Genomic DNA, 26404 nt, shown 5'->3' on the forward strand with positions numbered 1-26404 from the left:
AACCACTTTCTGCTGAAGGTTCTTTAAAGATAGTTTTTGCAGTAATATCAAGAACCATTCAACATTCAGAAGAACAATTGTGGATAATACTGTATGATCCAAGTCGCCTTTTTTGTTGATTGTAATTTTAAAAATGTCAAATTTTTACGTTGACATTGACTATAATTGTATTCTTACAGGAAAATCATAATGATATGAGACAAATGAAAGATTTTGTTTAAAAAAAAGAAGAAAAAAGTCGAACTGTTTGTGGTTAAAATCAATTAAGCTGTTTTTAAATCCAAGCAGCACAAGGCTTTTATAGAATGATTCATATGGTCCATTAATACATTCGGTTTTATTGTGTTGTCACTTGTGCAAATATTAAAATCAAAAATGACAAAAATAAAACAGTGTTAAAAATCTATAGGTCTTCACTCTGTAGATTTTGATGATTTCAATATAGGGCTGCAACTAACAATTAGTTCCTTGATCAATTAATCTTAGTTTTCTTATCATAGTTTTGTCTATAAAAGGTCAGAAATTAGAAAAAAAAACGTTTTTTTGTCGTTTTTTTACTTTTTTGAATTTTTTTCTGCAAACAGAAACGCATTGGTCTGATAATAAAGGTGTTCTATACCATAAGAGTTGCTGGAGCTCTGACGTTTTTTTATATCCAATTAAATATTATCACTGCTATACAAAGTAGGTTATGGTGACTACCATGCAGATTAGCTGCTGCTTTCTAAAAGCATATGACATTCTAGTCACGGTCAGTAGTACCTCTGAAGGTACAATTAGTAGGTTAGCAGCATGTAAGGTACAATGACCATCAAACCTGATCTTCTCTATCACTGAAGAAAATACTTTACTGAATTTCGGTTCATCCATATCAGTCATAAGCAGAGATCAGGAGAGGTAGGCTGTCAGGTAATGCCCACGTCATCTATTATCCATCAAACCAGTCTAAAAGCTTTGTTGACTGGCCTTTACAACTATGTGAAGCTCTGACAAGAGACCAGAGTGAAGTGAACGGCGTGTCAGGTACAGTAGGTGCTTGAGGTTTATGTTTGTGTGTGTGTTTATGTTTGTGTGTGTGTCTAATTGTAGCGTCTTGTGCTCCTGATGCCTTACTCCTTAGCCAGTGTGACAGAGCTGGGCTTGGCTCCAATGGGAATCCCGTGCTTGTGCAGCGCTTCGATCAGAACCTCCCGCGTGTCTTTGTTGTAGGAGTCGAAGTCGAAGACATTCCGAACCACGTTGGCCAAACCCTCCTCAGGGAATTTCTAGGTAGAGTGGAGAAGGAGATAGAGAGAGGGAGGAAGATGTAAAAGAAGGAGGGGAGAATGAAAGAAGCAAAGGGTCAGTGGAAAAAGGAAGAAAAAGACAGCAGGGACAGGGAGGGGGGAGTGGGCGAAATTGATGGAAAAGAGACATGGCAAAGGAGAGACAGGATTGAGAGGAATGAAAAGGAAATGAGAAAAAGGAATAAAGCAGCAGGGAGGACGGCAAGTAGGAAGAAGAAACGAAGCAAAGAGGATAAGAGAATGAAAGAAAGTTAATATGATTTATTATTCTTCAGAGGTGAATGGAAGGACACAGTGTAGAATAAGAAATGCTATCTGAAAGGTGATTGATTTCTAAACTGCAACCGCAACACAGACAGATGGGTGCAAACAACTCACTCCCTCTCTCACTCTGGCTTTTTATATCACACACTGTGTTTGTGATATAATTACAGACAGACACAAGTTATATTGCCTCAATAAATTATCTGAATTGTGTGTAACTATGGTGATATGGAGAGATACTGTAAGCAAAAGCTGAGGCAGAGGTTATGTATTTAAATGGTGAAGAAAAAGTTACCAAGTTAGTGTTAAGAAACTTAATGCAGAATAAGTGAGTTACCCTCAGCTGGGATCAAGTGATTGAATTTATTACATAAACACTAAGGGCCTGATTTACTAAGATCCAAAATAAAGGGTAGTAAATTGCGTGCACAGTGCAATAGGTTTTGTTTAGTTTGATTTTGCGTTTCGTTTGCATGCATTTTGCGTGTGATCTACTAAGATGTGTAAATGAAAACAGGAGCAACAGGGTGCAGACAGCAGTAATTAAATGAGGCTTTGTGTCTTTATGGTGAGTTTGGACGAGCAGAAAGCTGCAAGCGCAAAATGAAATGTGATCAGGTTCTAGTGGAAGAGAGTTAACTAATATATTGAGTTATAACAAAAACTAATATTACAAGAAAAACCGATATATGGGAGAGTATTTGTGACAAAGTCAATGCTGTTAGTAAAACCAAAAATATTCCACTCCAATAATATTAGCACAGGTGGAAAAACTCAGTTCTCTGCGTATTCTGCTATTGTGCCTCCGCCTCCTCCTCTCTCCCCATATTGCATATTCATTATGGTAAATGTACTAAATGGACAGTGCGTATTATCTTGCACGTTGAAAGATGCAAGCCTCAGTCAGCCTTCACATTTTTTGTGGGTAATGTCAAGTTTGCACACATTTTTACACATGCAAACCTTTAGTAAATCAGGCCCTAAATGTCACTTAACAAAAGAACATCAGCTTTCATGAAAAAGATATGGATGTAAAAATGTATATGAAAAACTTAAATACAGCATGTAGCAAACACCTGGAGGAACACCTCTTCATCTTAATAAGGTTCGTAAAATGGATTTTTACAATTATCTTAGCCTAAAGATGCTTTTGGGAAATGAGATCCGGGTAGCTTTAAGGCACTTAATCTGGGCTCTTACTGAGAACAAACATTTCTCATTGAGTTATAGTACTGATACTAAAGTTTTAGAGACCTTACTTATCTGCTTAAAGAAGTAACATTATGAATATGACTGTTATGAATGTGAACTGAATATGAATGTTATCAATACTCACTGCTATGGATGCATTTTGATGACTATCAAAAGAGTATTGAGTTTGACATCTAGACCTGGTGCTGATGAATTGAAAAATGCAATTCAATTCTTCACTTTGAACCTGCAGCACTTTGTCTACAGTCTTAATAGAGTAATGTTCTTGGCAGAAGCTATAATGGAATGTACACACTTTTAAAAAAAGACACAATAATTATAATGACGTAACCACCCTGTGTCCTGGGGTATTATGTGGATCATAATTGCACTGTCAGACCTACTTCTTACAATGTATTTACACTGTTAGGCCTATAAATTGCTAAACAATCAATAATCCCAACTGGTTACAAGTAAAACCTAGATTGAAGGAGCATTGTGCTGTACTGGACTGAATTCCCAGCTACCACAAAGGTGCAATTATGACCAACTGTGAACTGGTAATTAGAGCAAGCACTGACCACTACCTCAAAACAAGCAATTTAGACTTCCACTAAATGATCCTGTATCTGTCCCACTTCTGCAGATAGTCAATAGCGCTGGTGATTGATGACAGATTGGGCTTGGCCGTTGGGGAAATCAGCCATAAGGGCTTGTCCCTGTGCACTGAATTATTGATCCACAGTAGTGCAAACTCAAATTCTAATTTCACTCCTCTCTAAGACCTGCTCCTTTGGTCTCTCATGTCCTCCGCCTTTCTCTCAAGACTAAATAACATATACATTTGTGAAGAAGTCAAAGGACAAGGAGAGACACGGGGAAGTGACATTAATGCAGACAGAATAAGCATGTGTTGATGCTGCCAGAATAAGTGTAAACAGGAGGAAGGAGAGGAGGGTGAAATGAAGTCTGTGTAATCGCCACATTTTTCCTAGCAGGCAGGAGATGGATAAATGAGTGGACATAACTACACTGGCAAAGTGATAAAACTGTGGGAACTATTGATATTATGAGTATCTAGCTAATGAAAATAAAGTGTTACCCACAGACGCAATTTCATACCAAGTAAGGCGCAGGCGTATGAAAATCACATTCAGTGTGAAATATGTTGCTTTGATGATGTAAGAATTCCGAACCACGCAGATGTGAAACATGACCATAATTACTCTCAGCTATCTGCCATGGATGTTTTGAGGCTCACATCTGTGGGCTCTGAATAATTAGAGAAAGGACAGATAAATGGTGAAATGGGTGGGTGGAAGGAGGGAACGGTAGAGATGAAGCAGATGATGGGGTACTTTGTAACCCAAATGGCGCACAGTAAGACATTTTTTGGCAGTGCAGAGAATGTGACGTATGACAGATAATGTGTCTTTTGTGTTTCCATCATGACCCTAGATTCATTATTTTTTCTATTGCTCAACTCTCAGCCTCTCTCACAATCCTTTCTTTTCATCTAAGACTGCCAGAAAAAAGCAAACATAGGAAAAAAACAAAATGATTACGAGAAGCCAGTGCCTCCAGGTAAATCCCAAGATAACTGCGGCCAATATTGTGTGATTGTGTGTCCATATGTCAGATCTTGTCAATCCAGATCGAGGACGGAGCGCTGTCTCCCCTCTTTGTCACAATTGTGTTATGAGGACACTTTAAATTTTTTAAGCTTCTGGCAGTGCAGGGTTAAGGTCATGATGTCTTTATGAATTATTGAAGAGAAATAGTATCAAAGAAAACCTCAAGAAATAAAAAAAAAAGCAAAAGAAGTGTGTTAATCAGTTGAAGGGTATGGTATGTGTATGCTGTCGTCTTCTTACCTGCAGGTGTTTGACAATGTTGACCACCTCTCGAGTGGAATAGGGGTATGTGATGGTGCCCTGGTCGGCCATGGATCGCAGCTCGCCAAAGGCGGCCACAAGCTTCTGCAGAGTAGCATCGGGGACGTTGGGGCCATACTGTTTTAACATAGCCAGCTCTGCCTGGGGCTTTGGATTGTCCACGGCATGGCAGCTGAAGATGTCACCTATTCAGAACACAATACTCATCCGTCTTATAGCCATATTTGCTCACTTTCTTTTTAGCTTTAGTAATGTAATATCTGCGTATCTCTTCTCTCTCTCTCTGGATTGTAATAATAGTCTTTAAAAAAAGGGACTTTGACATTAAATAAATTGAAAATTGCTGCTCCTCTGCAGTAGGATGTGAATATTGTGCGTGCGTGTGTACCTAGAGCTCCAAAAAAGTCATTGCCCAGGAAGGGAAAACCAGGTCGGTTAGCCAAAACAAGCATTCTGAAGTCTGGGTGCATGACGACGATGTTCGGTCTCCCGTTGGCTTCAAGTGGATCTGGAGGAAACACAGTTATGGTTAGCTAATAACAAACAAACACACCTAAACAAGCTCTCGTTCTTCCCGTTTCTGCCTCAACTTTCTCTTTAATTTAAAATGTTGTGATTTGATTTGTGTGTGTGACACACACCTCACACACACCTCTACCGTTCCTGAAAGCATCAGCGCTGTCTCCAGTTTGTGTTTATGAAGTCTCTGGGCTCTGTTTACATTCTTATGGGAGGGAGGAGGAGCCTCTCAGGGATGGAGAAGCTGCTGACAACTAGTATGATTACAATACCTGGGGCTACATGGAAAACCACACGTTTACAGTCCAGCATGCTCAAAATTCTACTGGTACCTGTCCATAAAGGCTTTTACCCTAAGCCCCTTTTAGTGGCCTACATTTGATGTCTTCTATGTGTTTGTCTTTTAGGACATCCAATCCTCAACTCGTCCTTTTAATGGTCCCGCTTCTGTCAGCAAAGTGTATCTGGGACATGTCTGCTGTCGAGGTGTGGGTGTATGTGTGTGTGTGTGTTTGTCGTACCTGAGATGATTCTGCGTCCGTCTGCCAGAATCATCTCTCCGCTCTCCACAAGGGTTTTGAGGATGCAGGTGACGTTGGTGGGAGCTTTGTCGGCCTCGTCGATCACTAATATATGTCCCATCTTCACTGCCTTCACCTGCACACACACACATTGACATGGGGTAAGGGTTAAGGGTGTCTTTTCTGCCTTGACTGAGGTGCGAATTCATTTCACTGTGATACAAAACTCAGCCGACATGATGATTAATTGACTGAACAATTAGGAAAATCATTAACTCTGCCAGTGGAGGCACTTACCAGTAACTATGAAACTTTCCTCACTTGTAATCTATGTTTAGAGAACAATTGATACTCGTAAAAATGCTCACAAATAATCTTTTGTGTATAAATGTACCATAAATGCTGAATACCTCATTTGGTGGCTCTCTATTCTTTAGTAAACAAGATGAAATAATACACACATTTTAAAGACAGTCAGATGTGGTGCCATTTTAGAAGTCTGACTGTTTGTTTCAATAATGAAGCTGCACTCTCAGATATCAGCAATTCACTTAGTAACCACAAAGTTATTACAGATAGGAAGAAAACCAAACGTATGTAAAAAATGTTCAGACATAGTACACTGAAGGCCATATTTAAAGGAGGATGGTGCAAATAAAAGGACAGGTCATGCTAACAGAGATAGATTATGTATCCCACTGGATTTACTACAGTCATTTGATTTGCAGCAGTTTTGTATGGAACATTCTTGGCCTCTGGAGATCAGGCTTAACATAGCGTAAATAGGATTATCACAAAAACAATGGTGGGAAAAGAATATAGACTTGTATACAACTAAAAAACAAGATAATCTAAAAGAAAAATAAACCAATTAGGATATTTTTAATAAACATATTATCTGATTAGTGTAAAGCAAATAGATGGGGAGTTTTGGTTTGTCTTAATAAACACCCTATGAGCTCTCCTTCAAATGTAATATGCACCTTGGAGGGCCGTCCTTGTGCAGACTGTGGCCGCAGACTCAATGAAAATTGCTGTGTGCATTTTCCCGACGTCATTTTCTCAGTAAATCTGCCCCCAAGTGACCAGAGCACATGAAACCAATCAGTTTTCATGTATGCCTGTCTTAGTGTGGCTGCTACGGGGTCAAGTGAATGTTCTGCTCTCTCTCGCTCACTGGAGACAGCCACAGCGGAGCCGCATGGACTGCTGCAGATTCACAGTATTTGTGAATTGTCTTCTAACTAAAATCTGCTCCGAGATAAATTGTTAAATTTGATCAGTGGAGCGCTTCCTTTATGTCAGCCCACATGTACCGTTCAGAGACAGCTCAACCTTTTAAATCTGACAATACGTGAACACTAATAGGGAGACGTGGGTATACTGAGATCGACTGCGTGGGTTTGCCGAAGCGTAATTTCAAAGCTCCTCCTGTCATTCATACATGAACGTCTCAGCAAGTCTATTTAGAAAAATAAGCAGCTGGACATGTACTTATATTAAAAATTAGGCCACAATGTAAATGCCTCATCAGTTTTCTCTCTGTATCCTCCTTTAATCCTACATTTACTAGACCCCGGCGAGTGGTTTTAAAAGCTTTAACTCCCTATGTAAGAACGTTGATCCTGTCCAAGTGACCACAAAGGATGTGTGTGTGTGTGTGTGTGTGTGTGTGTGTGTGCGTGTGTGTGTGTTACTAACTAACCAAAGGCGAGTCCTCGTACATGATGATGCCATCTCGGACTGAGGGCTGTAGGGTCAGAGTCTGGACTGTCGTATCCCTGGTGAAGCAGAAAACAGGGTCAAACACAAACAGACACAGGCACAATTATTGTAGTTTTTCATATATGAAATCAAATCGAAATCCTCTTTTCTTTTTCTATATCGTGTTAAAATGATCTAAAAGTGTGAACTGATTAGGTCAAATATGATCAAATTTGCCTCTGCAGGTTTCTTCACATCATAAAAAGTCTTATGACAGAGATTTATGGCAATACATTTCTTTCCAATAAACTCTGTTAGAAGTGTTTCTCTCTAAATACTTCATTATACTCCAAAATAGCTTGCAACCACTAATAAGCCCAACTATAAAAATCCGTTTTTCACTTGTTTATATCTCAAACAACGTAAGTAATGATTTCAAAGCAATAAGCTGTGTTTATACTTTGCTGTTATGGTCTTCACGACACTTAAGTTCTTTACCTGCATAGCATTTGATCACCAAAAGATGCAGGCCAGTGAAAAAGGGTGTCATTGAGTTAAACAGGTCAACAACTAAAAAAAATAACGTTGGATTATCTCCCAAACAACTTTCACTCTTCAGGGACTTTCCAAAAATATCCTTCCCTCTTTCTCTGAACATTTCTTCCTTTAACCCCCCCCCCCCCCCCCCTCCTCACCACCACAACCACACCTCCTACCACCACTGTCTGTCTATCTGTCTGTCTGTCTCTCTCTCCTCGATACCTCATGGTGTGACCCAGGAGCTGTCCTAGTTTCCTTCCTGGATAGCTGCGTCTCTCTCTTGCTTTTCTGAGCCACATCTCTGTAGGCTTTCAGTCACAGGCTCGCAGAAAGCCACATGCACAGATCTTCCTGCCACTGCCCCGGTCTAATATTAGCTGCAGCTACAGTAGCTAACCAGGCCACATCCATGTTCGGCTCCACTTCGACTTTCACAAGACTTTGACAAACTACACACACACACACACACACGCACGCACGCACGCACGCACGCACATACAGCGAGAGGTTGTGCCTGCACGTGGATGGTGCTGTTGATGACCACAGATTTAATGTCATTACCCAACACAGACAAATTGAATCTGCAATTCACGTATGATTTAACTTCATCTTCGTTGCGTTACTTCAGTTCTCCAGTGATTGTTTTTATTGGCATGCTGTTGCCTATATCCAATCGCAGAGTCATCTGCATGCAAAACATTTCTCCGTTATTAGCGCCAAGATCAATACAAGACCCATCTCTGCCTCAGATTGATCTCAGCTACACTCGACAGAAAGGCCGATTTCACGGGACACGAAACATTGATCTATGGATGAGCAACCCTGCCCTAATTTTCCTCAGGTGTGTGAGTATTTATAGAAGCTGTGAATGAGTTAACAAGGACTTCTTCAGTTGCGTGTTCTTTAATATGGTCGTGTTAAGATCCTTTTCTGGTGAAGGACGGCCTAATTTACCAGGGACTAAAATACTTTCTGACACCCTTATGGGCATATGGCTGGTCAAATGTGCCTTTAATAGGGAAACACATGTGATTATTGATCCCTAAAATCATCATCCTTGGCAGATACAGGTAAACAATTTACTCTCTTTTAGGGAGCCTATCTGGTATCCAACATAATAATATGATTCAGTGCTAAAATGCTATGAAGGACCAACTCTCATACTTGTTACTATCACTACTTACCAATTATCTTTTTGCACATATTTTTGAATACATGGATTGGATTCACATAAGCAGCTGAGTGACTGAAACAGTGAATGGAAAAGAACCTATTATTTGCCTACTTTTCATGGGTGCAGAGGGAAAGCAAATAGAGAAAGTAAATAAAGCCAGTGGATTGTTTTAAAAACTTTAGTTCCTCAATTGGCCAAAGTACTTGTGTGCATTTTTATATTACAATCATAAGTTTTTCCTCACCTGTGGAGCTGCAGGTATTCTCTGGGCCTGTTCAGAAGGTGAAGGAACCGGTCCACTATCTTATTCTTACCCACGCCCTACAGAAGGATATGAAAAACACAAAACAATCAGCACATTGCACAGTGGACTGAGATGCATCCTAATACATCAACATGTTTCAGTGACATTGGCTGTAAGGAGAAATCAAGAGGTGTCTATTCCATCTGCGGAGAGGCAGTGCTCAGAGGGAGAGTATGTCCCTTAGTTTTGATGGTGCTACGCTCTGACAGGGGCTGTTCTCTGGGACTCCCACCGGCTTCCCGCAGCGCCTGGCGCTCCTGGATGACTGCTGAGTCTCTCGGCCAGTCTGTCAGACGTCCAGTAAGCCACTCTGACAGCTCCTAATGTCTCAGCTTCGCCCATGCATGGTCATGCTCTCAGATTTTCAAATAGATTCACCCTCTCTCTCTCTCTCTCTCTCTCTCTCCCTCTCTCTCTCTCTCTCGCTCACAAAACAAGAATACACACACACACACACATAAACATCACTGCAAAAACACCACCTCCTCTACTGCCAGTACAATGTGTCCACTTCCCTCCCTCCTCCCCCTTCATCCTCCATTTAACCTTGCCCATTAGGACCAGACTGGGGGCAGAGAGCGTCCCTAAGGAAACGCTCCTTGTTCCTTGTGCTCACAGTGAGCTGAGTGTGACATCGAGGTTAGGGGAAGCCTGATTTATAACTCTTCCCTTCATGCTCAAACAGGCCTGACATGTGTGGTCTTCTTCACTGAATCCCATTGCTGCAAAAAACTCTGTACAACCACCTGTCCAAGCACAAGCCTCATCTCTGTTTTATATTTCATATGGCACCATTGACATAAAGTCTATTACAGGGATCATATGGATATGGATATCTAAGTATAAAGGCTCTTAAAACCCAGTAATTGGTTGCAGGCTAGGGCCTTTTCTGAGAACAGGAGAAGCTTAAGTAAAGCAAGAAATTAGGGTAAAATGTTGTGATATGTCACTCACCTGGTTGCCCACCAAGAGGAGGTGCTCTCCTAATAGAAAGTCTTTCAACATGTCCTCCATCACCATCATATGCTGCAGAGACATTTAAACAGACAAAGGTTCACATTAAGTAGCTTTAGGGACTCACAGACTTCGACTGAACTCAGATGGGCATTGTATTCAATTGCTTCTCCCAAACATATTTTCCTTTAAAAAAAAGTAATGTGGTGTTTGTGTAAAAAAAATCTGCAGGTTTGCCTTCTTTTTTTTTTTTTCTTTACAACTGTGCTTCGACTATGAAGACGGAAAACAGGTCATTCAAAAGTAGGGCATCATCCTTGCTCTCATCCTATCTCATCCACTCTTATTCCATTCTCCAAAACAAGGCAGGCAGAGAAAGAAAGAAAAAAAAAGGGCAGAACGAGGACAGAGGAATAGAGAGTGGGAAAGAGATAAATCTGGGTCACATAGCGTCACCAGAGGATGTCAGTGTCATTTACTTGGCAGGTTCCTCCCTGGGCACGTTGTGGTTAAGTCACACACAGCTGCCAATAAAACAGGGATCAAACACATGTGACCATGACTCTAAGTCAAAGTAAATAAATATTTGTTCATATATGTTTGAACTGTCACAGATATATCTCTACTTCACAGGACTGTTATAGTTATAGTCAGATAGGAATTATGTTGATCATAATATTGGATTTCGGAATGTTAAAGGTGAAAGAGGAGTGCCTACATCTGTCCTGGCTACTGTCTCTAATCTATTGTCTCTAATCTGTGCCAGCACAGAGGCGGTTGGTGCAGTTTAGCCGTGAGCATGAACAGTGACAGAAGCAGGACTGTGAAAACTAAGGAAACTTGGAGTTCTGCCCATATTCACGCCTACAGTGTTCACACCTGGACAACCACTGCAGAAAGCAGCTGTGACTTTTTGTTGTCTGAAGGTTAAACATCATCATATCCAACTTGACATATACTGTATACTGTATACTGTGTGTCCCAGATAAATATGCACGAACTCTGCACACACCAAAGCACAAACACAGTGAGATTGCAAAACATCAATAACAGCAATCAGAGGTCAGTCATAGTGTACTGGGGCAGATTGCACCGCCAGACCAGAACTGAGATTAGCATCTCTGAGACTCCAGTGTATCTCAAAAGGGCCTAGCAGGAACAATAAAGAACTTGGCTTTGGGTAATATCAGCTAATACCAGAACTAAAGGCAAAATCCTTCGTAATGAAATAATGTCTTACAGTGCAACAAGGACAGAGTGATATTAATAACAACAAGAGGGGGGCAGGGAGAAAGGGAAATAGAAGGGATCAGAGTTGTCTTTTCATCGGTATATGATTGGATTTGAATGAATAATGCTCTGAATATTGTGTGGTGAAGAATACATGGTGATCTTTCTCAGTTTGAGTTAGAGGGGAAAAAAACAACAACAACAGATTATTCTTTATTGTTTCAAATCTGTCATTTTGCCTTTATGTGATTAAAATGTGGGTCGTGTCCTGGAAATAAACATCTTGCCGGCCTCTCTTCTACAATCACACAAGGCCTTGGTCTTGCACATAAAAAAATGGTTTACATGTATCTCACTAAGTTTATTTGTCTTTAACTAAGTGTGTAATTACCTGGGGATTATCATAAAAGAGCACATCTGGAACCTTCATTTTTTCATTGGGGTTGTAGATGGGAGAAGACACACTGCCAATAGTCAATACACCATCCTTTACCACACCTAGAAAAATACAAGAGAGGCAGTCAGACTGTGCGTGTATGTATGTGTATGTGTAGGCTTGAATACCCTCTGCTGACTGCCAGTGAGAGTCTTGAGATTTGAGCTAATGACCTGACACAATTGCCTGCTTCTTTGACCTCTGGATGTGTGAGTCCCCATTCATCAGTTAATCTACACGTCGTCATCAATTTGATACATTCTTTAGCACAAGCAGCAACATCTGACACTGCCAACCACGTGATGAACCGAATTCATTGTGTTTGGTGATCGTGAATCAATTCTACTGCAATTTCATTAACCATAATCAATGATGTTGAAATTGTGTATGAGAACAATTTCTTGGGAGTGATAATAGATTATAAACTGTATTGTCAACCCCACATAAATCAAAAAATGTGTTAATCCATTGCATTGTTATATAAAACTAAAGATATCTTGAACCAGAACTCACTATATGTATCATATTGTTCTCTTACAGTTCCATACATTACTTACTAGAGGTATGATTTATATTTTCAGGAAGTGAAAAATCTTTCTGTTATGAGTTCTGACTCATAACTGAAAACAGGGTTTATACTGTAATACTGATACTGATCCAATGGGTGGTACCATCAAAACCTCTGTCTGAGCCAAAACAGCAGCAAAATTCTATTTACTCTATGAGATGTATTAGAAAAATACGGTAATTTAATAAACCTTAGCTAAGTGACTGGAACTCACAGCTGTGGTCCTGAGTGTGTTCAGGATCCGGTGTTTCCTGTATGGAGCAGTTGGCGAGGCTTTTCTGGAGAGAGGCACGGGCCAGGCTGGGAAGGAACCTAGAATATACACACACATGTTTGTCTTTATATCCTTGTGAGGACATCATTGATATAATGTATTCCCTAGCCCCTCCTCCTAACCTAAACACAATCCTTACCCTAAACTCAACTCTAACCTTAACCTTAAAACATAGTGGCCAACATGTCCTCATACACATATACACACATTCACTCACTCATACTCAAATTACATTATACTCCTTTTTTTCTGTGTGTGATTGTTTGGCACTTTGTTCATTTTTCATTAGAGTGCTATACAAACAAAGGAAGTTTTAAGCTACAGTACATCATTGTTTGTGTGTGTGTGTGTGTGTGTGTACCTTGACAGACAAGCCTTATTGACAGCGTGAGCGATGCTCTCCTCAGGGTACTGAGAGAGACGGCGACAGATCCTCAACAGCTGTCTGGTGGAGAGTGAAGAGGCCAGAGACTGTGCCTGGAGACACACACCATACACAAATACATTTCTTAGCGCGCTGTGACACACATAAACAAACTGATTAAAGCACACACACACACACACACATGCACACACTCACTGTGGGGTCGTTCATCTTGCGGAGACTGTGTGTGAGGTGCAATAGCTGTTCTGCTGCTTCCTTTGGTACATTAGGAGTCTGAAAGAAAAAGCAAAAGACTGATGAAGATGATAGTATTTAGATAGGGAAAGAAATTGATTAAAACTACAGAAATCTTTATCTAGAACTGCTTCTTTTCCAGTCGCTACATAAACATGATGAACTTTGCAAAGCTTTTAAAGTTATACAAAAGACATAGTAAAACAACAAATCAACATTGTCTTGGTTTTCTCTCTCTCTATACTATCAAGCCTGATGCTCAATCAACCAATCGCACCTGGGTGTTTACTAAACACTTGTAGGTCCAACGAGCTATAGCCAAGAAACGACCCACTGTGGCTAGGTAGCAGTGCGCTGTGGCTTTGTTGTGAAATGTGTACCTTTTGACTACTAACAAAAAAAAGGGGTAAGTTATGTTCTGCTTTTGCTGCGGAACTTCTTTTCTGCTTCTTTGTTGAGGAAATAATGTTTTAGCTGTGTGTGCTCGAGAGTAGGCGACTGATCATTGCAGCAGTGTCGTGGTCGACGGGGGCAGCTAGATATTAGCTGGAGAGCTAATATCTGTGTGGTGTTTCTAGTCGGTTAGCAACATTTGTGTTGTGTTGTGTTGTTATGCCGGTTGTTTGTTGACATTAGCGAGAGAGAGGCGAGGCACTCGGAGGTGAGCAGAAACATGACATCCTTTGAATTTTTGGTGGATTTTCTACATATAGAACCTTTAAGCCAGATGAACTTTTAATGACTAGAACCAAAGATACAAGACAGCAGCTTCACTATGTTCAAGCCAACAAGTAAGTGAAGGGAGAGTTTGTATGTGCCGGTGGAGTACCTGACACCAGCTAATGCATCAGGTGCATCAAATCATGCAACACAACGACCAAATGAATGGCTGAGCAATGTCTGTACTTCACTTTGTCTTAACGTGTTTGTGAGACGCCAACAAGCAATTTAACATGACAGGTTGGTTTAAAGTTACGGCTCTAACAGTGAAACAGAACACAATATCGCTGCCAAGTCACAATTATAGTCTGGAAAAACTTTCTTGTTGCTGAGCTCCAAAAAAGCTGACACGTCCTGGACTAAATCTTGTTTGTCAGTTCTGTTTGTTTTGTACTGTCTCCTAGCTGAAATTTTTCTTCCTCACTTGTATTAAGTTCCTTGGAATGTCTTTGGTGCTAACTCGTGCCAAATGAACATGATTCTCCTGTAAGAGCTCCCGTGTTGTAAAACGCTACACAGACGTTTCCTCATCTCTAACTAGTCAATCACACATCAAAGACGACATTGGTTTTATTCGTATTTGGAAGCTTTCATGTCTGATTAAACTTTCAAAAACTCCAGGAACCAGGAAATAAAGATGATTAAATGAAAGCAACAGCTGGAAAGCAAATAACCGTTAACGATACACCACCAATACGGACATATTCAACAATTAATTTGCTTTCTGAGTCTCCTGTATAAATAGCTTAATATGCATGTTGTTGATATGTTATAAGTTATTTCAGAGAACTTAAAATCAGCATGGTTTCTTAAACTCCATAGAAAACACTTCTAAGTTGCAAAACAATACAATTTCAGTGTATTTCATTGAATCGGAACAATTTATAGTAACGCTGTTTAGTAAGTGTTTGTGTGAGTCTCACCAGTCCCTGTATGAGGTTGATCTCCTCCGCTTTGGCCAACGGAGTTACAGAGTGGTAGAGGAACATTGTGAGCAACTCTGGGCCCAACCATTGCTGACCTCTGCTATTGCTGCTGCTTGTGTTGGCACCAACAACAGGAGGCTCTGCAAGGGCCAGCACTCTAAAAGATGGGTGGATTGGGAAGATCGACCTGAAAATACACACATACACACACAGACACACGTGCCACATAAGATTCACACAGATGAACATTTGCTCAGCCATGTTCAAGAAGACATGGAGTGCAGGTGCACATGGTGTTTGTCACGGATATGTGTGCGTGTGTGTGTTTGTGTTTGTTTGTGTGTGTGTCCCACCTAATCAATGTCAGGGACAAGATCATGACTTTTGACAGCTGGCTGTGTAATCTTCTGATTCAAGAGGACAGGAAAGTCCGTGTCTATCACCCCACAAAGACACCCACACAGCAGCAGGATATATTTACTCTTTCGTGGGCGGAAGCGGGCGCTGAGCATCATCATCATCAAGATATGAGCATGTGGGAGAGATTTACCTTAACCAAACACTGTATTACATTATGTATTCATTCATGGTACAAAATAAAAAGGTAAGCTGGAGTTTAGTTTCTCTCTCTCTCTCTCTTTTTCTCTCACTTCCTCTCTCCTTTGCTGTCCAGCCTCCTAATGTTGTAAATTTAATTTGAACATCAAGAACATTAAACAGAATTGCCATCCCTTATCCAAATCAGGTAAAAGGTAACAAATTCCCTGCTGTTCTCAACTCATGCATGTGATTTCTATCTGTTGCTAGGGGAAACAACATTTACTATCTGGGAAACAGAGACGCAATCCACAACATTTTATTTCTACTGCCTTAAGCAAAATTGGGCTAAATGTGTCTTGTTTTCCATGCTGGATGAGGCAGAATGATTTTCAGTAGGAAACAGTGTTGCGGCAGCAGGGATCAGAATTTCAGCAGCAGCAGAATGATGTATCTCTGGCAGTGAGAAGAAATGGTCGGAAATCCTGCGGGAGCACGACAGAAACTACAGTCCTCTGTGGACGTCTAACCCACAAACACAGCCAGTGAAGAGAAGAGGAGGTAGTACATGTCGTGCACATGCATATACACATATATATACATATACATATACATACACATACACATTCTGTTGCCTAGCAACTTGGTGGTTCTTTCCTTTCCATTTCTGTCTTTGTAATTCCTATGTTTTCCTTCACTGGGAATCTTACATTTTGAACTTGATATTGACATAGAAATTGAACCCTGTACTGTAATGCACAATAAAAAAAACCTGGCGGACACACAAACAAACACACATGAATGCACACACACGTTTTGTCTGAACCACAGGAGTGGAGGAAGAGGAAGTGGGTTTATTTCAATCCAGACGCCCCACCACAAACATCCTTCCTGCCAGCTTAGGTGGGTTTTAAGACATGTGCACACAAACCTGCATGGACACAGGCACACATGCACACACACACACACACACACTTCACAAATCAACACATTAGCAAAAAATACAACGGCCAGTTACGGTCAAGACCAAAATCAGAATTCACATACAGTACATTTATACCAAGTGATAAAAGGCTGTTTCATAGTTTTGTAAAGCATGAAGCAGTGTTTTGGTTTCTGATATGTTTTCAAACATGTGGATCTATTGCTCAAACTGTGTGTGTGTGGGGGTGTGTATGTACCTCTCTTGCAGCTGCTCATCACTGAACTGAAGTTCGTCCTTTAGTGTCTGGTATCTGTCCCACCTCAGCAACCTGGTGCCATCGTACAGATCCAACTCCCTGTCATGAAGTAACCTGGGACACAAAACACAGAGGAACGCATGTGTGTTAATGCGTAAGCATGCGAGTGTCTTATTTGTCATTTACAGCACTGGCTCAGTTTAGTTCTGAAAGGCAACAGAACAGCAGCAGAGATTTACAGAAAGTAAATAATGGAAACAGTATATTTTAGGAAACTGAAGTACCTAGAGAGCACAGCCAAGGTTCCCAGGTTGACCCTGTGTATACCATCCAGCAGCAGCAGCTTTCCCTCGATGGCAGCAGTTACCAGTGGAGACGGCCGCCATGCTGTGTCTCCATTAGGGAGAGTGTACCTCTGCTGGAGAAGATCCCTGGCTGTCATGTCCTTGAAGTGAAAGAGACAGTCATGGAGGGAAAGATGGGTGGGATGGAGACAAAGAGGAAAGAGTGAAATATATAAGGCAAGAGAGAGGGAAGTATAGTGGGCAGAAATAGGGGAGCAAATGGACATAAGGGACAAAGTTAGTGGACATAAAGCAATGGAGAAAAAAATGCAGGATGTGGTTGACCATCACATAGTAAAACTGAATACAGCAAGTAGAGACTTGATTGCAATCTTAAACTATATTTCCAGTTCTTCCTCCTTTGGCTATGTCCTCACTCCTCATTCAGGATCTGGCCTCCCTGCTTTATTTGATATCACCACTTAACGGATAAGGATGACTGAAACATTTATGTGCAAGGGAAAATGACTGTCATATCCACTATCACGCTACCGTGTCATTGCAGAGACGGAGGGTCGAGCAAGGAAGACAAGCAGAGTTGCACAATTTGTTCCAGGTGGTGATTACTGAACCGCAGCAAGACAGACTCTATATTTCTCATTATATTCTACCATAAAGTATAATGAATTAAGTGGAAAATGTAGTGCCATTACACTGGCAAAAAGCAGGCATGATCAATTAAGGTAATAGATAAATGGCCAGCCTTTTTTAGTCACAACAAAAAGGCCACACAGCAGCACAGGCTAAGAGGAAGTCATAAATGTTCATCCGGCCAAGCTCCTCCGACATTCATAATTTCTAAGCATCATTAATGGAGTGACTGCTGACAGAGTGCCTGGTCTCCTCAGCCATAGAGACAAATCCCTCTCTGTTTCTGGTAATATGCAGCTTCATGGCAGGAAGCTCTACCAAATGTAAGTATATCAGAATGGAAAACAAACATTTTTAGTTTGCCACCTTGGTGAAGAGAATCAAGAGACAACATGCCCACACACTGCGCGTCTGACAACATGTGTCAGTTACACATCCTGGATTATCACCAGAAGGTTTAAGATGATTTACTCTATGCTGCATTCTAACCACTTACAGTGTATTAAGCTTTTCAGACTCCACTACTCCTCCGCTACTCAAACACATTTTTAATTTTTTTATTTGGCAGGCTTACCTGTGCTACCCACTCTAGATGGTTCTCTGTAAAAGACTGAATTAAAATGGGAGAGTGGAATATGTTTTCCTTAGGAACATGAAGAGACATGCAATCTTCATTTAGGCTCTCCAGATCAGTTTCTCTTCTGACAAGCAGAGGATCAATTAGAAATGTTACAGCTTTCCAGTTAGATATTGGATTTAAAAAATGGTCAGAATATAGAATAATTGGGGGGGGGGGGGTATTTACAATTGAGACCGCTTCTGACAAGGATATGGTAAGGGAAATGTAATCTCTAGCTTATGTCAGCATTTTTTAAAACGTATAAACCAAAATAACAGTAGAAATAAAGAAAGATGGTAGGCTGAGATGCAACAAGAGATATCAGGGCAGGATTGGAAGGTAATATGCTCCGAAGCACACTTGGTGACTTGCTCAAACATATGGAGGGAATTCAAATGGAAAGTGATTGCCAGATATTTTCAAACACCACAGATAATGGCAAAGATGGGGCCCAGCAACAAATGTCGGAGAAATTGTGGAGCACAAATAGGCAATCAAAATCTGGTCATGCTCCACAGTAAGAGCTCGATATATCTCTTCCCAGAATGGTCTTAGTGCGGTACTCCACACTGATATCCCTCAAGACCCACAGATCACTTTGCTAAGGATGAAGCCTGAAGGAAGGAGCTGCAAATGACTTATTTCAGATCTTTCTAATGGCAGCAATGAAATGAATTAAATGGTTAAAGCCTGAGCCGCCCACTTACAATTTGTGGACTCAAAGGATCTGAGATATCTAAGAGAAGGAGCAGATAACCTACTGTGGAAGGTTACAAAAGAATAAATTTAATAAGAGATGGAGTCCTATAATGAACCTCAACTCACTTATCCCTCTAATCCCTAGAAGATAGATATGTGGATGCCTTTTATTTGTTATACATCCAACTCTTAAGTACTTTTCGTTATTCATTTTTATTTTATCTTATTTCATAATTTTGTTTATTTATTTATCTATGTTTTATGTATACATATGTTTATTATGTCTTTATTAAAATGGCAGGCTAGTTATGACTCTACAAATGAACCCTTCAGTGCTTGCTTGTTTAAATTGACGAGTAATAGAAAATTAGCCTCTACTTATGTCTGCTGATGGCACAGAAGTTTTGATTCTGTTTCCCAAATGATTTTATTTTTATTTATATGCCTTCTGTTGAGAAACCAGTCTCTCCAACATGCCCTGTCCATCTTTTGGCCAATTATATGACTATCATTTGTTAATTTTTTAGCTCTAACTAGTTGAAAACCAAGCAAGAGGTAAAATGTTTACATATGTACTGCCTGAGCTTTCCTTTAAGCCCTTTAGAGAGGTCTAAGGTGAATGATGACCTGCTATGAAAGGAGTCTAACTGTGCTCTCATCCACCTTTTAATCTAGCTAAATCAAGCTCTGTGTATTTATAAATGTTAGTAACTCTGACTCACATTGTAAGTATATTTTTGTATTACATGACTAAGTGAGCTATGTCTTCCTGTCCATACTTGGATAAATATCTGTATACAGTAGTACTATACATATAAAATGTTATGTTTGCCTTCCCCTCTGGTCCCCTGTGTTCAATTAGCGACGGAAACCATCATTTTCTGTGGCACATCAAGAATTGTAATAAGTATAAGTTAATCTATCCATTTAAAGTGGTATTTTTAGTGGATTTCATTTTTTTTTTCAAGTTGAAAGCCACACACAAACATGTATACGCCATCAATTATTCTATCTAGATTCCACTATAGCCTTACATGTCACTTCCAAAAATGGGATTTTCAGAGCTGACACAAGGAATTGCCCGGCAAAAGATTCCACAATTCCCGCAGCACAAGTCACCCCTAACCTCAGCCGGCTAAAAATAGCTGCACATTGATGCATTAATACATAAAGCTTCAGCACACCCGCTTCCTGCACAATCATCTGACTACAATACACACAAACACACACACACACACAGAGGTTTAACAAAGATTTACTTTCACAAACACATCTTCTCTCTATCTTCTAGTCTGTGTCATTTTGTAGAGGGCTGAGGGGCAGGTAATGAAAGCCAGATGTGGGTCTTTTAACCAACCTACTGTCCTAATTCTACATAAACTTTATCTATAAAACTACACATTTTTTCCCATGCCTTACATTTGTGAGATTTTTGCTCACAACTGCTCAAAAGTTACAATTAAAATGAGTTTGGATAGTGTAAAAATGTCTTAAACCACAGACTTCATGACTCTATTATCAATCATTTTAACTGACGTGGAGTAACCAACCAACTGATTAAGTTTCAAGTGGGGTGGAGAATTATATTCACAACATAAAATCAAAGCACTACTTTTGCTACATATCCTTGAGGTTAAAAAGTGATAAGTGTGACCAAGAGCGAAGATAATCATAGTAAGAGAGAAGACCATTTTCCTCTGATGAGACAGTTTCCATATAAGAAGGTCTCCTTTCATAAACCCTTCCCCACTGTGTGCAATCTGTTGGTTGAAACCTCCTTTATTACATCAGAGGTCACAAAATGTGTGAATCTCTGCCAGTGATTTTTTTCCCCATCCTAACATGATTAAGGCATATCCGACACACACACTTTTTTACCCGAGTCACAGAACTGGAGTGCTCGTGCTTGATGGATACACATTAATGCTAAACACATTATGAAAGCGTGGACTGCAAATGTAGCTATTGGAAGTGAAAAAAGGATGACGTAAGGAAAGAAATACCGTTGCTTATATGTTACTGTGTAGCTCAAGAGTCGGACAGTCTGAGTTATTTTAGGGTTTTGACATAAAATTCATTTCATGCAATTTCAAAACAGTTTGAATGTTTTCTTAACCACTTTTTATTTACCTGGTAGAGCATGACTGGCTCTATGCTGTAACCCAGTATCTCAGCAAACTCTCTGGCAATCACTGACTTGCCACAACCCTGAAAAATACAAAATGATAGTTATTAGAACCAGAGATCACTTTCACAATACGCACTGCATGAGTGTATACCTTTTGGGTTAGCTACCTTGGCTCCTATCAAACATATGTCCTTAACCATGTGCGACTGCATCATTTCAGCTATCAGCTGAGAGTGGCTTGGGGTACTGATAAAGTCTGGGCTACTGTTGGGTGGTCGCGGCTCCTTGGTCCCTGCTGGAACCTGGAGTTTGATGGAGAGAAGAAATTGAATAAAAACTGTCATACTATTCCTTTAAAAAAAAATTTAGAATCAAGGATTTATCAGCATCAGTGACACAATGTAATCACGTCTTGGAACAAAATATATGTTCTAACAACTTCATGAGTCACATGGCACAGCTTATTAATATTTTAAGAAAAAGAAAACAGCTTCAAAGAGTTAATGAGAGTTTGTTTGGCAGGAGATTCTTCGATTCTCTGAAATATCTCTGTTCTCCCAAACCCCACGCAGTGACTCATCCACAAACAGTGTTCCTTTTTATCCAAGAAAGAGCCTCAAAGACTGATTAAGACATTCACTCCAGAGTCAACCACAGAGTATCAGTCAGAGATAAGATGCGTGAGCTACTGATAGAGTGTGTCTGCCTGTCTGTCAGTGTGTGGCCTGCCGTGGGACAACAGACATCTGTTTGTAATTTGTGTCTCACTAATTCAGTTTTGCTGAATGTTTTTGAGTTCAGATTTTTAGTTCATAAGTTCAGAACGCTGACTTGGTTGATCTTATGGAGAATGTTGGATTACTATAATTTAAGAAACAAACAAAAAAAAAAGAATAATAATATATTAGTGATTTTGTCTTGCTTTACTTCTCTGTAATGTATTCATTTATCTATTTTACAAAACATAAACCTTTGAAATGTTTAACAGTGGCTTTCAGCAGTCAGCAGTGTTTTATATCCTTAAAGCTGCAATCCACGACTAAAACAGAGCAACCATCAGTATTAAGTAGATGGTCCACACACTGTCAGATTGACGCTTTAGTTTTACATGAATTGGGACAGTCTGCAGGTACCTGAAAGGTGACATCCTTGTCCGCAGTACATAATGTGACATCTGCACGGCCTTCAACATCCTTTGTCATAGATACACCAAGGACGGCGCTGGGAGCTGACTCACTACGACCATCCAAAAGCTCAAATCTCTATGAAAGACAAACAGAATGCATTAATGTATTTTATTGATGTATCTTATCTCAGATTCAAAGCGAGGCAAAATAATCTTGAGCTTCAAAACTGATATAATAACAAGCATGCGCATTAGATAGAACCACTTATAGACACCAGATGACATGATGAGTGGTTCTTGACTTACACTGAGCACAACCTCCACAGCAGTGCGCCCATCTTTACTTAAGATACTATTGTAGGGGTAAAGTCTCTGGATTAGCTGCTGGGAGGACAGCATAGGGAAAACATTCTGAAACGACACAGAAGACAGGCATTAGACACTATTGAGAGCCAACAAGGTCTTTATTTTTTTATTTAATTCTAGGCTTTTTCTTTCTCTCGCTTTAAGGAGGAGTCAGGCTGCCTGTTGATGCAGTCTCACCAGCACAGAGAGAGCAGGAAGCAGATTGTCCACAGGGAAGTCTGGAAGACCGAGACTGGATGATTCCTGGGAGCACAGAGTAGTGGCGAGTGACAGCAGCTGGGACACCCTGACACACAGAATAAAACATACATAAAATATACAGCCTCATAAAAACCTAAAAAGGATACTCACAAGTCATAGGAGTCATTTAAAAAATGGCTTTGCTTCAGTATATTTTTAGGTACCTTTCTGCAGCTATATTTGGTCCTGCTGTGTACAACAGCTCCAACTGGTCCTGATAAGAGGTTTAAAAAAAATAGGGCGCAGAGAAAAGATAAGAGGCATAATTTAAGTTTGAAAACATAAATATTTAATGTTGAAATCTGTTGAGTAAGAGTTGGAGAAACAGTTTTGAGTGGTAGCCTAATTAATGTTCACAAAATGTAGTTGCAATCTGAAAATGAGACAAACTGCATAAAATATGGAATGCTAATTAAATGTATCTTGGACATTAAAATTAGTTTGAATTCATGTTTGTTCACACTATGTTGTGTGGATTATCCAGGGTAACAGAAAGAGGATCATTAGAAAAAACAAGTTAGCAAGTCTCCCCTTTTGCCAGATCCCTTTCTCCCATTATTGAGATCTTTTGTTAGTGGAACATTTTTGGCTTTTACATAATCTGTAAATTCCTGAACTGACCTTAAATGGTAGGTAATAGATGTCCCTGGCTTGGAAGCGGGAACGGAGAGGAGGATCCAATGGGTTACCCTTGTACTTGGGGACAGGAAGACCAAGAGCGATGACCCGAAAGTCCTCACTTACACGGATAATCTTCCAGCTGTCCAGCTCCTCTTTGGTGTGCTCCTGCAAAGCATTACCACATAAAACACTGCAGGCTTTTTCTATTGTCTATAACTAAACAAATCCCTGTGTGATACGAAATGCATTTTTATGTTAATGGCTGCATGCACATAGCTCTTTACATGTATCAAATACAGACTCTGAATGTCACAGAGTACATTTGTGGCCACAGGAATTTCTTCATCTAAAAAACAAAAGGAGGAGCCCTGTGGGAGTATTGTGAAAATTCACTGTTGAAGTGTGAATATTCAGATTCAGATATTCAGGAACAGCTCGTTAACAGCCACGAAAAAAGAATGATCTTTTAACCATGGTTAATTGGATAAGACCCAGATACAGAAGAGTGAAGATTATCAACATCAGCTGTTGTTGTCTTCAAAAAGAAAATAGTCACTGATCCCTGTTTGATTTCCATATCAAAAGACTTTGATTGATTTGAATGCCTTTAAGACATTCAAATCTACGAGCCTGTTTTGACTTGATTTCGATGAGTGTGCGACTCTGACCTGCAGTAGCTTGTCGTAACGTTCAGCTGACATAAGGAAGCGACCGTCCTCCAGTTGCATCTCTCTGTTCTCCAGCAAGTTGTTAAGGACAGGTAGAACATTCCTCTCTGCCTTCTCCAGACCCTCCAGGACCAGGACTCGACCTTGTGTCGCTGCCCTTACAGCACACTAAAAGACAAACACATAAGAAGTTGAGAAAAGTCAGTGAACTCAAGTTAATAATCCAGAAATAATTAAGGATGTGGGGGAAGATGTTGGTATCAGGAAATGGGTCATTTTAGGGCTATATCCCATCCCGTACAATTAGTTCAATCTCAGGTCAAATCTGCTCCATTGTCCAGTCTGACCTCTGACCCTGTATAAATGTGACCAGTCCATGACTAAAAGCATTTAAACAAAGAGCATCAGTTCTTACTGCCCATGCTCTAATGACAATATGAGCTTGCCATAAAGCCTTTCCTGAGGATGTCCTCAGCTTATTGTGTTCAGAGCATCCTCCAAACTACTCCAAATCAAGCTTCAAAACAATCTCAGCTGTTTTAGGAAGGCCTATTTTCTACCACCAAATGTGGGATGAAACTTAGTTCTACTTGACAGTGTCTGTGTGTGTGTCTGTGTGCGCGCATACGTGCGTGTGCGTGTGTGTGTGTGTGTGTGTGTGTGTGTGTGTGTGTGTGTGTGTGTGTGTGTGTGTGTGTGTGTAGTTGCACACTTCTTCAGAAATCAAAAAGCACATCTGACGTCAAGAGGCAGGAAACTTTAGCTGTCTGGGTGGACCGCAGAGCGAGCGGCCATATAATTAGGTTAACATGTAAATACGCGGCAGGTTGTGTGGGAAGCGAAGTCATAAAACTATAGTGAGGACCAGATGCTCTATATTTAACTCTTGATCCATTTTCGGCACCAACACTGTAATCAGATAATTGTTAGAAATGTGAGTGACGCAGGATGGTGAGAGAGACGGGGCAGCACAGACAAGGCTTGTGTTCATTCTGACAGTGAAAAGGAACAACATCCCACCAGATACTGAGACCATTTTAACTGAAGGTCTGCACTGATTTACATTAAATACAAGCTGTTATCCACATGTAACATGAAGTTCTCCCTCTGCACCCAATGAACTTAAAATCCTTTCCACTGTTTGCTTTGTGGCGATTTCTGGGACAGGAAATATTAATTAAAACACGACTGGCGTAGGAAAGACAACAGAGTGTAAATTCTCAACTACATGATCTTGCATAAAATATTACAAAAAAAAAACCCAATTAACTCCTTATTGGAAGCTGCAAGCCACTTTTATGGCTGATATAGACAATGAGAGCTTCACAAAAGTGCAAGTTTGCCATGAGTTTAGGGTCACCTGCTGTTAAAAGTCCAAATGGAGTGGCACCTGTAATCTCATTATATGTTTAATATAATGACAATAACCCTATTCTATTCTATTCTATTCTATTCTATTCTAATCCATCTCAGGTGTTCAGATAGTCGGTCAAAAGATATTTTCTTTTTTTGCATTGATTCTGTTTTTATATCCTCAAATGTAATGTAGTTCATTTATTTTTTAAAAGAACTAACTACTATATATCAGAGGTCCCATAGCTGATTACAGAACATGCCACATAGCCACGACATCGCTGGGCCAAGTCTGGCAAGGGACCTTCATTGCATGTCTTACCCATGTCTCACTTTCTCTCCCCTTGTTTCCTGTCGGCTTCTTTGCCACTGACTGTCAAATAAAGGGAAAAATTCCCCAAAATAATATTAAACAATATTAAACCTGACTATTAGTTCCATTGGTTTCAGTTCAAACTCAGCTTTGGCGATGGCAAACTTTTAACTTCTAAGTCTTTGCATTGTGGGTCTGAGGTAAGCTGTCTAATAGAAGAATCTGCTAACTGGAGAGTGATTGAAAAAGTCAAAAAGACAATACTGCCATTACTTCCTTTTCACTCTGTCTTTAACTCGGGGGTGGAGTGATGCTTGGACTGAGAGATGAAGGAGAAAAGAGAAAGAGAGCTAGGGAGGGGTGGGGGGGGAGAAAAAGAGAGAGTAAGCACAGGGACTGACCCAATAAGTCTGAATATAGGGCTACAAATCAGCACAGAGCCCCGAGGAATACTTGGATGTTCTAGTTAACACACAAACACCTCCTACGATAC

General features: G+C 40.2%; 1 protein-coding gene across 1 annotated transcript in view; it reads right to left on the minus strand.

The window, feature by feature from the left end:
• vwa8 (von Willebrand factor A domain containing 8) overlaps positions 1 to 26404 on the minus strand; it is a 69292-nt gene that overhangs the window by 31311 nt on the left and 11577 nt on the right. Inside the window, exons 5-26 of the mRNA XM_053328799.1 lie at positions 24246 to 24413; positions 23578 to 23742; positions 23121 to 23170; positions 22894 to 23002; positions 22657 to 22761; positions 22358 to 22486; positions 21392 to 21526; positions 21227 to 21304; positions 17128 to 17288; positions 16844 to 16957; positions 15123 to 15312; positions 13441 to 13518; positions 13222 to 13337; positions 12801 to 12898; positions 11974 to 12080; positions 10353 to 10424; positions 9339 to 9415; positions 7382 to 7457; positions 5677 to 5812; positions 5025 to 5144; positions 4616 to 4821; positions 1114 to 1265 (exon numbers count right to left, since the gene is read on the minus strand). Of these exons, the coding sequence (XP_053184774.1) occupies positions 1114 to 1265; positions 4616 to 4821; positions 5025 to 5144; positions 5677 to 5812; positions 7382 to 7457; positions 9339 to 9415; positions 10353 to 10424; positions 11974 to 12080; positions 12801 to 12898; positions 13222 to 13337; positions 13441 to 13518; positions 15123 to 15312; positions 16844 to 16957; positions 17128 to 17288; positions 21227 to 21304; positions 21392 to 21526; positions 22358 to 22486; positions 22657 to 22761; positions 22894 to 23002; positions 23121 to 23170; positions 23578 to 23742; positions 24246 to 24413 (2642 nt within the window). The remainder of the gene's footprint in view (positions 1 to 1113; positions 1266 to 4615; positions 4822 to 5024; positions 5145 to 5676; positions 5813 to 7381; positions 7458 to 9338; positions 9416 to 10352; positions 10425 to 11973; positions 12081 to 12800; positions 12899 to 13221; positions 13338 to 13440; positions 13519 to 15122; positions 15313 to 16843; positions 16958 to 17127; positions 17289 to 21226; positions 21305 to 21391; positions 21527 to 22357; positions 22487 to 22656; positions 22762 to 22893; positions 23003 to 23120; positions 23171 to 23577; positions 23743 to 24245; positions 24414 to 26404) is intronic.

Source organism: Scomber japonicus, chromosome 11 (genome assembly GCF_027409825.1).
Source record: "Scomber japonicus isolate fScoJap1 chromosome 11, fScoJap1.pri, whole genome shotgun sequence".
NCBI lineage: Eukaryota > Metazoa > Chordata > Actinopteri > Scombriformes > Scombridae > Scomber > Scomber japonicus.